This window comes from Otolemur garnettii, unplaced genomic scaffold (genome assembly GCF_000181295.1).
Source record: "Otolemur garnettii isolate 467f Iridium unplaced genomic scaffold, OtoGar3 scaffold00011, whole genome shotgun sequence".
Classification (NCBI taxonomy): Eukaryota; Metazoa; Chordata; class Mammalia; order Primates; family Galagidae; genus Otolemur; species Otolemur garnettii.
Window position 1 is genome coordinate 34,509,269 of NW_003852406.1, and position 17,410 is coordinate 34,526,678.

General features: G+C 42.9%; 1 protein-coding gene across 1 annotated transcript in view; it reads right to left on the reverse strand.

The window, feature by feature from the left end:
- Positions 1-17,410, reverse strand: part of ADAMTSL3 (ADAMTS like 3) — a 391,341-nt gene that overhangs the window by 336,419 nt on the left and 37,512 nt on the right. Inside the window, exon 3 of the mRNA XM_012801847.2 lies at positions 14,094-14,213. Within this exon, the coding sequence (XP_012657301.1) occupies positions 14,094-14,213 (120 nt within the window). The remainder of the gene's footprint in view (positions 1-14,093; positions 14,214-17,410) is intronic.

Here is a 17,410-nt window from a genome sequence, read left to right on the forward strand (position 1 = left end):
TTGTTTGGCGGGCCCAGGCTGGATTCGAACCCGCCACCTTAGGTGTATGTGGCTGGCGCCTTAGCCACCTGAGCCACAGGCGTGGTTAATACATCTTTTAAGTCTTATTTAATCTTTCTGGCTGCTCATCTACTCTCCTTTTTCCTTTGCAGTTTAATTGCTGAAGAAACTGCAATTCGCTGAGTTGTTTGTCCTGTAAAATTTCCCACTGTCTGGATTTGGGTGGTTGCAAACTGCCCCCCCCTCCGGCGTAGTTTAACATGTCTCTCTGCACACAGTATTCCGTATAAATGGGTAATTGGATCTACAGTCTTGATTTTTTTGGAGGTGGAGGTAAGGAGCATAGAGGGCAAGAGTATTCCTAAGTAGGAGTATGCTCTTCCACCACATACACAACGCTCAGTTGTCTTTCTCTGTGGTGTTACAGCTCATGACATGTGATGCACAGATCTGTGTCAGTTCACTAGGGTTGCTAAATGGTGGCATCCTCATTCTATCTACTATTTGGTCAACCAGTGGTATAGTTCATTTAGAGAAAGCCAAATATATGTTTGTTTTCAAGATAATGAGTTGATTACCTATCCACAACCATCAACCAATACATTTTAGAATCATCACTAACTTTGGGATTTATTCATAGCTGACATGCTTAAATCTGTTGCAGGTTTTATTTTTATTGAGGCTAATATTGTCCCAATTTATGTTGTTAAGAGTTTCCATAGGTTGACACAGGTTGATTCCTCTTGATGAGACCCTAGTAGTCTTAACAGCTTTCTTGCTATCTGTCAATTACATGATGGCCCAGGCTAATTTTGCATATTTCTACCTACAGATCTGAAATAAGCCATTTTGTCATGGAGTCCTAGCTCTAGCTAAATGGGAAATGGTATGCAGAGTCCTTGATCGGGGCACTGGAGGTGTTCATTGTTGATAAGTTGGCCATTTGGTTATCATTTTTATACCTTTTCAGTGAAGGGAGGCAGGAAATATGTCCTGGTTTTGTTTTGTTTGAAATAACGTATCTTTAAGGAGTTTTTATAGATATTTAAAGCTTTAGGACTACATAATTTTCGCTTCATTTCCTGTTTTACATTTGTATCTGCTTTCCCCCACATCAAGAATATGGGTTCTCAAGAACACCAGAAATAAAGAAATTAAATGATCACATTTTTACTGTTCGTTTGCTTTGTCCCACCATCCACACAGTGGCCTCAGAACAGCAATGTCAATGCTACCACCACCAGTAAGATTCCAAAGTTTCTAATTTTATTTGTAGTTCTTTTATCCTTGAGTGTACCCACCTGAAGTCAAACTAATGTGTATTAGAGTCACTTGGAATAATTCTTACTATCTGGTTAATATCACCAACTGGAAATAGAGCTTTTTTGTTTTTGTCATTTCATTTCTTATTTTTAGGGACTATACTTTTTAATCTAATTTTGCTTTATGAATAATGTAAAATATTTGCACGATCCAATATAAGGCAGGTGCATGCAGAGAAGCTTAGCTTCTACCATGTCCCCCAAATTTTCTTATCTCCTTTCCCTTAAAACAAACCTCTTTTTTAAACTCTACATAAATTTCATGTAAACTTTATGCAGGGGCCACACTGACCACCTCTGTATCATTATTTAGTGTATGTGCTGCTGACACAGACACAGAGGACTGCTCTGAGGGGTGACCTGCAGTCCTGATGCACATGCTGCATCTGAAGGGGTTCCTGCAGGTGCACGCTGCTTAATAAAGGGAAGCTATAATCTTAGTCTTACTTTAAAATGGTAAAGCTTCCTCTTCTCTAATTTCAAGATCAAAGTTGCAAGAATTACTCTGGGTGCAATATTATTTCACATCCCTATACCCCACCCTGCACTCACTATCAAGATTCTATCAATATTTTTTGAGGAACTGATGGAGTAAACAACTGCCCTGTCACCTTCCTGCTGCTATCAGCACAGATGTCAGATACAAAAAGTCTCTGATCAAGGCAGTCTAATCTTTCATAGGAGCAGGGTGTTCAGAATTAGGTTTGTTAATAGAGCATAGTTTTATTTAATGTATATTTTAATACATCCTAGATCTATTTGATAGATATATATTTAATGTAGCATAAACTCAATACAACGGCAAAATTTTGAGTTAAAAATCTTGCCTTTTCCTAATTAGAAAGGAAAATTGAATCAAATCATTTTGACTTTTGCAGAATCACAAACTTTATAGTGTGGTATCACAGTGGGAAGAGAAGCAGAGGATTCATCCAGACAAGCTCAGAGTCTGCTGCCCAGAAAGAGCAAGAGCTGGAGCAGAGCAGCCAGCACCAAAACAAAGAGCAATCTGGTTCTCAACTCACCTTTGGACTATCAGTCTTTGGAGTAGAGAATATTATGTCCTCACAGTTGTAGGGAGACAGTGAAAAACAGAAACTAACACACACACACACACACATTCACAAGAAAGAAATAAAAATAGACTGTTATGACAAAAGATAATCAACATGTTTTAAGAACTTATTTTAGTCCTTAAAGCAAACTCATAAATCAAGATTTACGTAGGATTTCTTCAAGGCTTGTCACTCCTAAAAGTAGATCTTGTGGCTACTCTATGTCCCTTGGAATCACTGAAAAGGCACAGGCTTGCTCTAGAACTCTGACTCCCATAAAGAAATAAAATATCCATGTAAATAATTATAAACCTAGATGAAGCCATAAGGCCTTAAGAAAAGATTTTATGCCTTTCCTTAAGGAAAGAAGAGTGATCTTGCTTCAAAGAGCATGAAGAAACGCCATTAGGCTGAAGACTTTCCTGGAAAGCTACCTGGAGGAGATCGTGCCCACAACTGGGCATTGCAGGAAACACAGACACTCAGTGAAGAGCTCCGCATGCCCCAGGCACAGGGACAGCTTGCGAAGAGAAAGGCACAAAGTCCAGTCTGCCCAGAGCACAGGCCCCCAGAGAGAAACAGGGGATAACAGAAGACAGGTAAGCTGGGGCCTAGCTGGCTGGGGGCATCAATGCCAGTCTGGAGTTGAGCTGTTTTGGCAGAAGAATGAGAACACTTAAGGTTTTTGGCAAGGAGTATAATCTTCAACAACCATGTGGCACGATCTGGGGCAACAGTGATGAGCAGACACTTCCAAGGGCCCCATACCCTAGTGAAAGACACAGAAGAGGAAGCAGTCACTGTGCTGGGGACAGAGGAGAGGGAATTAATGTGAGAACCTCAAAGGGGTGAAGGAAGGCTTGATGGAGAAAGTACTCAATTATTTAAACCCTGCTCTGGGAAGGCAGGAACATGTATATATGTTACACATGTTAATTTTCACATAACTCAAACATATTTGTGTTATTAAGTTTTAAAAATGGAACAGGGGGGTGATGCCTGTGGCTCAGTGAGTAGGGCGCCAGCCCCATATACAGAGGGTGGTGGGTTCAAACTCGGCCCCGGCCAAACTGCAACAAAGAAATAGCCAGGTGTTGTGGTGGCCGCCTATAGTCCCAGCTACTTGGGAGGCTGAAGCAAGAGAATCTTCTGAGGCCAGGAGATGGAGATTGCTGTGAGCACTCTACTGAGGGTGACAAAATGAGACTCTGTTTCTGAAAAAAGAAAAAAATGGAACATGGTATAAAAAGCAGAGAGTATGTTCCAAGCAAACAGGACAATTTATGCAAAGGCAGTAGTTGAAAAAGAGCCCCACGGCATAGGAAACATTAACACACCAGGCATCGAAATTCCCTCGACAGTGATGCAGAGTGTCCAACTCGGGCAACCCTAACACCTAGATACCTGTGTTCCACTTGCCCTTGGGCTGTCCCCCCATGCACAAAACAGCCAGCGCCACTCCAGCCTTAGGGCTTCTGGTCTCATTGGAGAAGCTCAGCCCAAGAATGGGCATTGAATCCCAGGCTAGAGGCAGGGTAGAAACTGAGACTGTCTCAGAACTTGGAGAACCAGAACAGTCATTTTTACATTAGACTTAGATTGGGAGTCTAACATAATACCCTCAAGCTGCTGCTCTGCAGCCTCAAGCATCCACATGGCAGGGCCATTTTTCCCACCATCTGAAAGAGCCCTCCAGACACTTCAGGTCCCCAAAATCTATACCCAAGAAACAAGGTCCAGAGTGTTGAACCCCAAGCATGAATAGACAAAAGTATCCTCCAGAAGACCAGAGCCCTGTGGAGACTCAGCCCGCCAGGAACCTCTTTGTAAACGCTGCTGCACATTTATGATGTGAGCCAGAGCTGGCCAAAGAGAGGAAAACATTTCCAGATAAGCCAATCAAAACATTATGTCTCAAATCCCTTGTGATAGGGAGTAAGCTCCATTATTGCTTCTACAGCTAGCCCTTCCCAACTCAGCACAGTCTTTTCTTGCCTGGCCAGCAATCAACTCGTCTTTCTCTTGTAGCTCTGCTGATCTTTATGTCTTGACAAAAGAAAGAAATAAGATACTTCCACCCAGAACTCCACCTGCCATTACTCGTCATAGCATGTCTGCAAGTCCAGTTTTCTGATCCAAGTCCTGTATTTTCTGAAGACACCAGATAGTAATAAAGCCTACTCACTTCCTCTGCAATACCTGAGAAGCACCAATCACAACAGAATCAAAACTAGGCCTTCGTTTAAGGGAAACAGTAGCAGAGACGTTTAGTAGGAGGGAATAATGAGCTTGGTCAAAGAATTAAAGAGGATCAAAGGTGACATGGAGGGTTCCCCACTACATGAGGCTGTATTTCATATCTGGGTGATCTTCTTTAGCAGAAGACGGCTCAGATGGCCATCTGAGTACAAGACAGGGAAAGACACTGAGTCTTAGGGACCCAAATACAGGCTCAACTGGTATCCCAGGAAAACTGTAGGAGTAGGGTATGACACTGATCAAAGTCCACACAGGTTGGAGACCGAGAGATGCTGAAAGGCAGCTAATCACCTGAGGAGGAGCTGAGGGATAAGAGATGTAAACATCCCTTTGAGGTCGAAAAGCCAGCATGTTGTTGGAGACTGCATAAGAGAAAGAGAATGTGAAGGGGAGAAGCCAGAGATTTGAGAGAAGCTGCTGATTTTAATATTTTGAAGGCACAGTATTTGAAGAATGACAAGGTCCAGGCTGGGCACTTGGAATGAATAACTAAAGTGGAACATGGGTGAATGATGCTGAAGCCAGAGAGACCAGAAAAGATGGGGACTGACTGAAGAAGCCTGAGTTGTAGGTAATCCCCAAACACTCCTGGATTATGGCAGGTGGGTAAAGTGCTGATCAGGTCATAAGGCTTGGTGAATGCTCAGATCATTGATTTGGACAGATGAAATGCACCTCCAAAGAGAGGGCAGGAAGGCCAGAAGTAGTTGTAGTGGCTCAGAGAAGGTCAGCCCCCACCTGGGCTGGGTGTGGGGCACAATGGCCTTCCCCAGTGAGGCCCATTCAGCTGCACCAAAGTGGGAAGTCCGGACCTGGGGCATGTGACCCTGAGAGGGCGATGGGAAGCACCGGGGAGGGGTCAGCAATCACAGAGTAGAACAGGAGGTATGGAGAAGCAGGCAGGGGGGTGCCACTGAGGAGTGGAGACGGCCACTGAGGAAAGGGGACTGCGCCACTGAGGAGTGGAGACGGCCACTGAGGAAAGGGGACAGCAGAGAGGCCTACTCTTTTCTTTCATCCATTGATTGTGATGAGTTCCTCAAAATGAGTGAGTCTGAAAGTGCTTGAACACTCTGGGGAGAAAGTGGTCTCACTTCACAGAGCAGGGCTGCAGGGACTGTCAGTATGGCACCGTGAGCACTGTTGACTACAGTGGGGTCTCTTTGGGGAAGCTGTGTTCACATCTGTCGTAAGCTTCCCCCACCCTACACCCACCATGTGACCCACATGGGGAAAAGTGATAAAAATCACATGTACCCCATATGAGTCCAGGAAGACATTAAAAGAGGAAAATGTCTGTTCATTTCAAAACCTGGATATTGAACTTCTACTGACTGACACAATTCTTTTGTGCTTGAGAAATAACTAGTTTGTGAAAAGCTCAATGACAATGAAATTGAGTTCCCGTGTGCCAGTCATCAGCACAGCACACACGGTTGCATGTGCGATGTTCTCCCATTTCCCAGGTGCCAGAAGAAGAAGCAGAGCACAAGTTATTCCAATTAATGTGTTCTTGTCTTCCCCTAACAGACTGTGAGCTTGCTTTCTTGTTAGATTGCTAAATCTTTGGAATATTTAAGCAGCATAACTACATCTGACCAAGATTACTCACCAACAAAGGAATGAACTGTTCAAATGCGAATGGCTTGCTGCTTTAAAACATTATATACATGGCCAGGAGCACAACACAGGAAACTCTCCTGTGTGGAGAACAGATAAGTGGTTCATTGTGATCAGTCCAGAAGATGACAATACCCTGTAGACCCACGAGCTATGTCCATCTCCCTTTACCAGAAATTTCAGAAATTGGTATATACTTTCCAAGCTAAAAACTATTACATAAATAACTTGGAAACGTCAAGTGATATTTCTGAGGCCTGCCAATGGTTTAACCACAACGGAGCTCCTGGCCAAGATATTCATGAAAAGTTTATAAGAAGTTACTTCGAGAAACATGTACTCACAGCAAATAGATTTCTTCTCCGAAGAAAGAATGCATAAATCAATAGTTAAAGAAAGAAAAGAAAAGGAGGTTTGTCATAATAGCATTAAAAAAAAGACATTTAAAAGAAGTTTAGAAATAAGACTACCCAAAGACTCTGTTATTAATAGATTATTGTTATTGCTAGTATTAAAAATTCATTCAAACATTTCTCTCATACTTTTCTTACCCACAGATTAGATGTAAAAATGTCTTAACTGAGCCTTAAAGCAAAGACCAGGCCCTTGGCATTGCTACCGCCTGGCTGTGTGATCTCAGACAAGGCACTGTTCCTCTCTGGGGCTCGGAGTCTCTGCCTAAAACCCAGAGTCCCCGTACTTCTTTTCAACTCTGACATGTTATGATTCCAGATGCCTGCCAGGGCCACACATCCAGCCCTCTGCCTCCCTGGTAATAGAAGTAACAAAGAAAATACCACATGGAGAGACATTTTGAAATAAGAAATCATACAAACAGGGAGTTGATGACATCCCAGAAGGAAAGGGGCAACTGTGACCCCATCTATGATGTCGCAAGGCCTTTGGATTTTACAAACAGAATTTTACTAACACAGACTTCTACAGATAGAAACTGGTACACACCAGAATCTGGATGTGACTTAAGAAAGTAACCAGAATTCTTAAGAAGGGGGCCTGTTTAAAAGGTGGGAATTAGGGGTTGGAGGAGGTACTAGAAGTTAGATTTTTAAGAGTTGAAAATGAGCAGGAGAAAGCAACACGAGGCAGTCAGAATTGGTCAGTAGCTCAGAACACAGGTGAAAGCATTTTAAATCTGAAAAAAATCTTAACTCCATTTAAATGTGGCCTGAAAGAGACCAAAAAATGCAAAATTTAATAAGGGTCTCCTTCCCTGGGATCTACAGAGGAGGGAGAAGTTTACAGGAGAGAAGGGTTGATGAGCTATAGACAGATATAAAAGAGCCTCACCAACATGAGATCTCTCCAAAACGGCTCCAGGCTTACGAGACTTACTTATCCTTGGTTAATTTTAGGAAAACCAGAACCCACCACTTACAAAACACCCAGCCCTGCCCTACATGCTAGGAATCCACATTATTAGCCTTTTTTCCTGGCGTTTGGTGCTTGGGAGCCTAAAAGTGGCAACGTCGACATTACACACATGAAGACGATTCATGTACCATAGAAAAAACATATGAGACGCTGACATCTAAGTTACCTACTGCCCGTGCTGGGCCTCCTTAATCCAGGGCGACTGCCAACGATGAGGAGGTGTATTACAACAAATCCCACGTCCCCCAGTGCCTAGCAGATGCTAAAAATATATAGATAAATAAGAGTACATGAACAAAAATAAATTTAAGGCTTCCCCTCTCAGCGACTGATTTCACTGGACCCCTTCTTGGCTAAAAAGATCCCTAAAACTGAGTTTCTGACCATGAGAAAGGAGATCAGACAAGCCTCATCTGCCCCCTCCCCTTCCCAGAGACCCCTCTATGACTCACTAACAGGCGTAAGGCTGTGCAAGTCCTCCTGCAGGTCTTCAGTGTACACAGCACACCACTGGAGTCTGGCCAGTGCTTTGTCTCTGATTAACAGACCCTTTTTCTTAACTACTCCTTTTCACTGACTCCTGATCTTTTAGACAGAGTCTAACTTTGAGCCAATGGTCAGCTAAAGAATCTTTAAACCCTCCTATAATCTGTAAGCTCTGCACTTCCAGATGTCTCACCTTATGGGGCTAATCCAACAAATGTTTTCCAGGTATTCATTTGTGACTTCACCTATAAAATGTATAGAACCAAACTGTAACGCCACCACCTCAAGTCCAAGTGCTCAAGGCTTCTTGTATGTGGCTCCAGGTCATGGTCCTCAAATTTGGCTCAGAATAAACCTTCTTAAACTATTTTACTGAGTATGGCTTCTTTTCCATCTATAAATTTTTGTGTAAAAAAGAGAATTTTCCTGACTTACAAACAAAAAACAAATGACTTCTAAAGTGAAACCCCAAGCCTGTCACAGATTTTTAAATCAGTGCCCATGATAAGCCCTGAGTTTAAATCTTCAGTGAGGTGAAGTAAGGTAAGAATGGAATACAACCTCACCATCCTCTCCCAGAAAGAGACCAGGGCAGAGAGTAACAGCACAGCTCTCCAAAAACAGCCTGAGTCACCAATTAAAAGAACAATGTGTAGAATTTGAGACTCTGCTCCCCAGAACAGACCAACATGCAGCTATTTGCTGATGAACAGGTCCTCTGTGGGACACAACTCCAAAACCACTGTGAGGAAAGACAAAAGAATCTACCCCAGACACTGTCTAGCTAGTAACTCCTTCAACCACAACCTTCTTAGCCAGCTGTCCCAAGCAAATGCATTCTAGCCACCTCACAAGCCTAATTCGACCAACTGTTAGAAAACTTACTTTCTAAGAATGTGCTCATCCAGTGGGGAGTTGGTGCCGTTTTCATTGCAACTGATATGTTTCACCCCAACTTTGAAAAAGTGTGATATCTATTAAAGATTGGGGAGGCAGGACATACCTAGAGATGCTATCAGTGTGGCTACTTCCAAGTTCCTGAAGGAACTCAGGAGTTTTTGATAAAACAAGTCATTAATACTAAATCATCCTCCATGGTCTGCTAAGGCCCCCAAACTCTATTAACTACAGGAGAGGAGTAGGAAAAGAGATAATTATTCAGGTGATTCTTCTGAAAGAAACAGCTGGACATATTCCAGAGCAGGCCAACTGGGGCTGGAGTGTACTGGTCTTAGTTTTTCAAATAACCATCTGGGTGTCTTCAAGTAAGTCATTTGCACATTCAAAATGTCTTGTTTTCTTGTCAAATGCAACATTTGGGCCAAAATCTCCACCAGCTGTAAAATTCTAAAAATCTCTAAGTAATAGTTTACTGCGTTGTTGGCAGACTGCCTTGATAATCAGAAAGATCCAATTAATACTCGTAGTGTGGAATATTCTATTTGTAGTTTCAAAAAATGTACTGTTTTGGAATGGAAGGAGTTCAGATCATGAAATCCAGTCACTTTGTCTTTTAAAACAAAGCTGAGGCTCCAAAATGCTAAATAACTCTCCTAAATTATGAGCTAATTAGTGGCAGAGGCAAGACCAACCAAGGCTGCCTGACCAGTCCTGTTGGCACTAACCCACATTGTTAGCCAGTAGGCTTCAGACTGTTTTCTCCACTAGAAGCTGCTTCCCCCTCCCCATATAATCCACAGTGTGGCTTTTATGTCTCCCGTTAAACGCAGCCCACATCACAGCTGTGCTTTACTGGTCTCAGAGTTATTAGTTTTCCAGGCACCTAATCCAGGAGACATTTAAAGAATGACCTGAAGGTTTCGTGAAAATGTGCCCAGGATAAAATACTTTTAGAAGCCCTTTGAGGTTTGTCTGAAAGGGCAAATATCTACACACTATCCACTTGCTTCCCATTTTATACGCAAAGGAGTATTTTATGGGTAGGAAGATCCTTGAGAACCCACGCCTGACTTAACAACTTTAGAAACCAGAACACAGTCCCCATTGAATTAAACACTTTGTCACTCTGGCTTCTGGCCACTGTGACAGCAAGACAGTACCCCTGGAACATATGTGGGGACTCCACAGGTAGGGACCCACACCACCTGATGGCACAGGTCCTGCCCCACCAGCCCCTCATGTGGACACTGCATCTATTTCTGGCTGTGGCTGCCGGGCATGACAAAGGTGACACCAGAAAACTGCTCCCGCCACTTCCCCAGGTATGGAATCTTTGGAGGGACTGCTCTGAAAATATTTTAAGGACAACCTAGGAATTTCTGTGCAGCAGCAATGCCACATGCCACCCAGTATGCTGCAATTTGTTCCAACATGAGACAATTTGTTCCAAAGAGTACAACTGGCTGCTAGACATCAAACCCTATATGATGTTGGATCCAGCGACTCAGTTGAATCTCTCAGACATAATGATGTGTGAAAGAAGCCAGGCACAAACGAGTACGTGCTGCAGGATTCCATCCATATAAAATCAAAATAAAATGAAAAGCAGCATAACCAATCTGTTACAGAACACTGATAAAAGTCCAAATGACAGTTCCTTCTTGGGTGGGGCATATTGATTGGAAAGGGGAACAGGGAGCCTCCATGGTGCTGGAAATGCTAAATTTCTTTCTTTCTTTTTTTCTTGCAGTTTTTGGCTGGGGCTGGGTCTGAACCCACCACCTCTGGCACATGGGGCTGGCGCCCCACTCCTTTGAGCCACAGGCGCCGCCCAATGCTAAATTTCTTGATCTAGGTAGTAGTTATACATGTGTAAAAGTATTTAAAAGTTCATCAAACACTCCATGTCAGATGTGTGTGCAGTGCAGTGTATGTGTGTCATACCTCAACAAAAAAATTAATTAAAATTATTAATTAAAAAAAAATTAATTAAAAGTGGAGTCCCCTGATGTAAATGGAGAATATACTTCTTCCTTTCCTTTAGCATTTTGGGGATTTTCTGAACTGAGTGTGTATGTATTGTGCTATTATTAGTAATAACAATAGCTAAATTAAATGCCTATCTATACCAGGGCCCTGTGCATGGAGACTTGAATGAATTACCTCCTTCAAGTCCTCAAAACAGCTCCGTGAGGTAAACACCATGTATGTCCCCCTTTCAGAGAGGAGAAAGTGAGGCACAGGGAAGTGAAGTTCCTCATCCAAAGTTACACAGCAAATACAATGGCAGAACTGGGAATTGAACCCAAAGTAGTCAGACTCCAGAGCCTCTGTTCTTAATTGACCTTAATGTTTCATCATATGCTGCAGGATAAGGAGATTTTTAAAAGTTTGATGATATTTAACTGGTTTTGTCTTTTCCCCAGTACCTGAGAAGCTCCTTAATCTTCTAACACAGTCTGCATGTTGAGCATTCAGATAAAAAGAAGCATGGCCTGGGCAATGGGTCTGACCCCTCAGAACCAACTCAATCCTGAGTTCAGGAGATGCCAGTGGGGTAGTCAGAGCATCTATGCTCTCGGCCCTTAGTAGAGGAAGTGACGCCATTACTGGTCTGGTGCAGTCTGACACTATTCCTTTCCCTTACAAAAGACACACAGTGGGGTAACAGAGTATTTTTACATGTGAGTCACAGTGGCTTTCTGGAATACCATGTTCTAGAACAAAATTTCCATAACATGCCACACATTTTCAAGATCTGCTTTAGGCCTTTTAACAAGATATTTTCTTGGTTTTCTCGCTTTTATATTGTTATTATATTAAATAAAATGTATCTGTAACACTTGGAGAAGGCATTAACCACTCTTTAATTATGCAATGCATAGCTTGCTATTTTCCAGATATCCCTTTTTTTTTTTTTTGAGACAGAGTCTCAAGCTGTCACCCTGGGTAGAGTGCTGTGGTGTCACAGCTGATAGCAACCTCAAATTCTTGGGCTTAAGCAATTCTCTTGCCTCAGCTTCCCAAGTAACTGTGACTATAGGTGCCCGCCACAACACCTGGCTATTTTTTGGTTATAGTTGTCATTGTTGTTTAGCTGGCCCAAGCTGGATTCAAACCCACCAGCTCTGATGTATGTGGCTGGCACCCTAGCTGCTTGAGCTACAGGAGCTGAGCCAGACACCCTTTTTTATTTTTCATGGCCTTCTCCATTAGTTTCTCTTAAGTTCTTATATGAAAATCTGTTAGATCACTGATTTCTGGATTAAAAGGAGCCATAAACTACAGACTCTCCAAAAATCCAATCCAGGGGCAGGGGAGAGGTGGCAGAAAGCAATGTAATGACATTTTAGACCTTATCTATAACCAGGCCCATGATATAAATTAGCTTGGGCTCCAAAACGTGAATACAGAGTTATCCCAATTCCACCCCAGCTCACTACAATGATTCCTGATGAACTTACTTTTCAAGTAACTTGAAAAAGTGATTGTTGAAATTTTCAGTAAGAAATTGGTCTTATCCCACGCTATCCCAATGACCTGTGTCCCTGCTGTCCAGGCTCTGATAGGTCACAACCCTGCCCTCACCAGCCCCAGCTCCAGAGCTAAGCCGAGCAAGAGCAGCTCACTGAGCATCAATCTCAGGATCAAGGTCAGCGCTGCCTCCCCTGAACAGGGTGTCAGGTGCTGGACAACATGCTTCCTATCTGCCCTCTGCACTTCTGTGCTCTACCAATGATGTTCTGCCAGACTCCAATCCTCCACCCAGCCCATCTACAGCAGTCTTCCTACCTCCAGCCAGCCCCAGAGCATGGTCCCATTCCCTACACATCTGGGATCTACCCATTGTGGCAGGATGAATTTCTCAGAACCACTCCTTCTGAGTAATGTCTAAGGAGGCCTTGCCTAAATCACCAGAACATGCTGGCTTTTGGCTACACAGCAGAGCTGGCCTCACTCACTGGGGCTTCTCCCCACCACTTGATCTGGGGCCACGAGAAGCCTATTTCGCCTAGCTTCCCCACAGGTGCCAGGTCTACCAGACCCACCAGGGCCCCACATTGCCTAAAAGCCCACCCAGTGACTTTGCTCCACTGCCCCATAAATTCAGGTTCTATGATCCAGAACCTCTGCATGCAACAAAATTGACATTCTCTGTTTTCAACAAGCTGTGAGTGATTTCAAAGAAGTTTAAACTGCTAAGACATCAGTGTGAACAGAGCATGGAAGGGAGTCAAGTACCCAGCTTTTGCATCTCAGCCAAGCACAGCCTATTCTCCAGTTAGCCTTCCTAAAGTGATTCACACACACACACACACACACACACACACCCCCCAAAGAGACAAATATACCTTGTTCTTTTCTGAAAATGGACTTGAAAAAAGAAAAAAAAACACTAAAAGCTAAGAAGGCAGAGAAGTAATACTAAATTATGAAACACAGCTTTGGGATAATTTCAGAATTGAATGATAAATTTGGTGATAGCTAAAATGAACACAGACATCATATATTTCTTATAGAAATAAGAAAATGTGATTCTCAAGCAAATGCTCCAACTAGAGCAAGAACTGCACATTGTACAGGAAATTATAAGTAAACATGGGATCCTTCAAGAGCATCCAGGGAGCCAGGTGCAGTGGCTCAGGCCTGTAATCCCAGCACTCTGGGAGGCTGAGGTGAGTGGATTGCTTGAGCTCAGGAGAGGAGTTAGGACGAGCTCGAAAAAGAACAAGACCCCATCTCCAAAAAAAAATAGAAAAATTAGCCAGGCATCATGGCAGGCACCTACAGCCCCAGCTACTCAGAAGGCTGAGGCAGGAGGATGGCTTCACCCCCGGACTTTGAGGTTGCTGTGAACTAGGACACCACAGCACTCCATCCAGGGTGACAGAGTGAGACTCTGTGTCAAAAAGTTAAAAAAAAAAAGAGCATCAAGGGTCTACTATACTAGTATTGCCAAGAGGAAAATGTAATTATTTTGAAGGTCCTTTTGATATACTGCTTCCTGCCCACTGGCAAATGGCAAAGCCAAAGGTAAGGACTTGTATGGTGTTCTTACCTGGTCATCATAGCGATAAGTAAGGAATTGCTCCCCTGTTGTATCTTCAAGAAAACTTCCCTGAGGAGAGAGTGCAAACTCGGGAAGGAAATAGGCTCCCGGAGACTTCTCTGCTGTGGTCTGAAAGACAAGATCACTTGGTCAAAAAAGGCTCCCGTAGGGACCCCCTGATGGGCAAAGTCCAAACTGGACATTCCAAAAGAAATAACCCAGTAAATGCTATGCCAAGAAAAGAAAAGGAAGTTCTCTCTCTCAGCAAAGACCAAGGTGAGGCACACCAAGCATCTGTGTGGGACACTGTCAGGCCATTCCAAATGGGCACAAGCATCTATTCCCTGATTCCTGCCTTTCTCGCTCTCCTGCTGTCTCCACTTTCTATCTGCCAGCAATCCAGCCACAGGGTTAACTTTAAGTTTTGTAGTTGCCAATCTATTGTTTTTAGAGTTCCTTCTTTCCTGCCTTCCTCTCTCCCTTTCTTCCTTTTACATTGGCAAAAGAGTGGAAAACAAATATTCTTCAATATTACAAAAGAAATGCATGTGCATTGCAGAAAATTGAGAAAATACAGACAAGTGCAAAAGACAATAAAAATCACCCATAATTCTTCAACCTGTAATAACTACTTTTAATTGTTTGGTATATTTCCTTTGAGACTTTTTTTCTCATAATGCTTTCATATGTTTATATAAAAATCTAAGGTTTGATAAACATGCTTTTAGATCTTGGCACCCAAATTTTTATATTAAAGCCTCAATTGTTGGAGTCTAAGGGGAGTCAGGAAGAAGGGCCTCCTTTTGGAGGGAATGTGCCTTGGATATGTGGGTCACTGTGAAAGTATTACATATAGGCGAAACGCCTATATGCCTCTGGCCAAAAAAGCTGTTTGAGAGAGAGCAGGGAAAGACTTTGTGCAGGCATACTTAAGAAACTGAGGCAGAATCCCATGTGGCCAGGTTATTTGTGGGCCTAACATGATATTAAGGAATTAAGGTTGACTTTCTTTTGAGAAGTCCAGCCTGAGAATTCCTTGTAAAAGGCTCCAGCAAAGGCCTACATGGGAGCAGAGGTTTGCACATAAACTCCTATATGCCCAAAAAGTTTCTCTATGCTTTGCTTAAAGATTAGAAGTAACTGCCTCCAAATGGCATGGTCAGTAGAACAGACATTCAAATCGTCTCTTTCCTCTGTAGCCTCAGGCTTCATCAGATAAGAACAAAGAAAGTAATAACTGACAACATGTTCTTCATTAAGTTATGTTAAACCGGGTTATGTTGAAAGGGTTATGCTTAAAAGTGTCTGTTGGGTGGATTATCAGATTACCAGGGAGGAGCTACTTACAGGGCGGGTGGTCATAAGCTATTTAAATGGATCAATGAGGCCATTGCTGCATTGTGCTCATGTACAAAATTCCCTATATAAACCAACCACAAATAAAGAAGCTCGCCATTTTGCCTGAGCGAGCAGATGATCACATTTATTTAAAACACAATTTCAGTAAGCGTGCTTATTCTTCACAACATCGCTTTTCCATGAGACTCTTATGGCAACAATTATAGTCCATTATTTCACTTCCAAGAAACACAGTCAACAGTGTCCTTCCTGATTGACCTGTGGAAGTTTCAACTTGCTTGGCTTATGGGTGTTGCTGGGAGGGCTTCATTTGTCATTATCCATGTGGATTTTATATTTCTTGATGTTTTTGTATCTCAAAACTTTAGTAATGACCCACACTGACGTCTAATGGACTGGTTGCCATCATGCTGCCTCCTTCATCCTGGGAGGGCCCAACAAAGGGAAGTTTGAGGATGCAGGGTGCTTAGCAGGATCACTTCAAGGAGGAAAACAAGGAAGGAGACAGAAGCTCCAGTATTTAGTCCCACCCAATCAAAAAACGTGCATCCATGACTACGCCACCACCCGGAAACCTCAGGCCCTTGCCTGAGAAAGAATGGGTAAGAAACAGAGGAAAAGGCCACAGGAGTTTCTCTGAGGAGCAGGAAAGAAATGTCATCTTTAAAACCTCTCCTGCCCCAATGGACTCATTCCCAAACTGAAGCTATAATTGAAGCAAAAATATCCATGTGAATACTCCACTTAACAAGTGCAGTCAACACGGGATAAGTTTGTCAAGGAACATAACAGAGATCACTCCATCAGACTAGATAGTCTAGACAGTGGATTGTTCAAATAATTGCAAGATTTTCTTATTAAATTTCATTTATATGAGAAATTTGATACCATTGTTGTTAATTTCCTCTCTTATCTTCAGAAGTCATAGAATAGTCATAATTTTAAATGCCTAAGGGGACATTAGAGAAGTCACCTAGGTCAGCCTTCTGACTGTACAAACAAATAAACTAAAGACCTAAGACTTAGGAGACTTCCCAATTTCCACAGAGCCAGGACTAGAGCCAGGGCTGGAACCCTGGCAGATCCATTAGCTGGCTGCTCCTTCAACACACCCTTACTGAGCACTTGCTACATGCCTGGCAGAGTTCTCAGTGCTGTGGATACAAAGATCAGGTTCCTATTTTCAGGGAAGTTACGTTCTAGTTGAAGGGGATACATAATGGAATAAATAATCAAATAAATAAGCAAGAAAATTGAAGTTTTAAGTTTGCCAAAGTACATTAACAAAGTGATTGGAGAATAACATTCAGGAAAGGCTCTTCCATTTTAGATAAGATGGACATCCCCAAGAAGGTAAGATTTCACATAATAAGCAAAGCATAAGAAGGAGCCAGTTATGCAAAAAGCCAAGGATGAGTATTTCTGGCCAAAGTATAAGTATAAAAGCCCTAAGAAGGAGAAAGGAGGTCAGTGAGTTTAAAGAACAGAAAGGAGGTCATTAAGGCTAGATTCAGCATGGACAAGTGAGAGAGGGGCACGTGAAGTGGAGGAAGGAAGGAAGCTCCAGGATGGTCAAGGAGCTTGTGGGCCACAGCCTGGGGGAGGAGAACCACAGCTGAGTGAGTACTTAAACCATATGGACAGCTTTATGGGCAAGGGGCTAAACAGAGACAAATGGAATCATAAAGACCAGGTGGAAGGCTGTCGATAAGGACCCGGGTGAGAAGGCATGGTTCCTTGGACTGGGATGATGGCAGTAGAGAAGGAGAGAGGTGGATGGGTGAGTAGAACCCACAAGACTTTCTGCTTAGGGAGGAGAGAGAAATCAAGGGTGACTTCTGAGCTAAAAAGGAACACAAAGGATGGGTAGCCCTCATCCAGCATTGCTGGATGGGGTTGAGTCAATAGTTCTATCTGACATGTCTTTGAGACACTCATGTGGGGAGCTTGAGTTGGCCATTCAACAG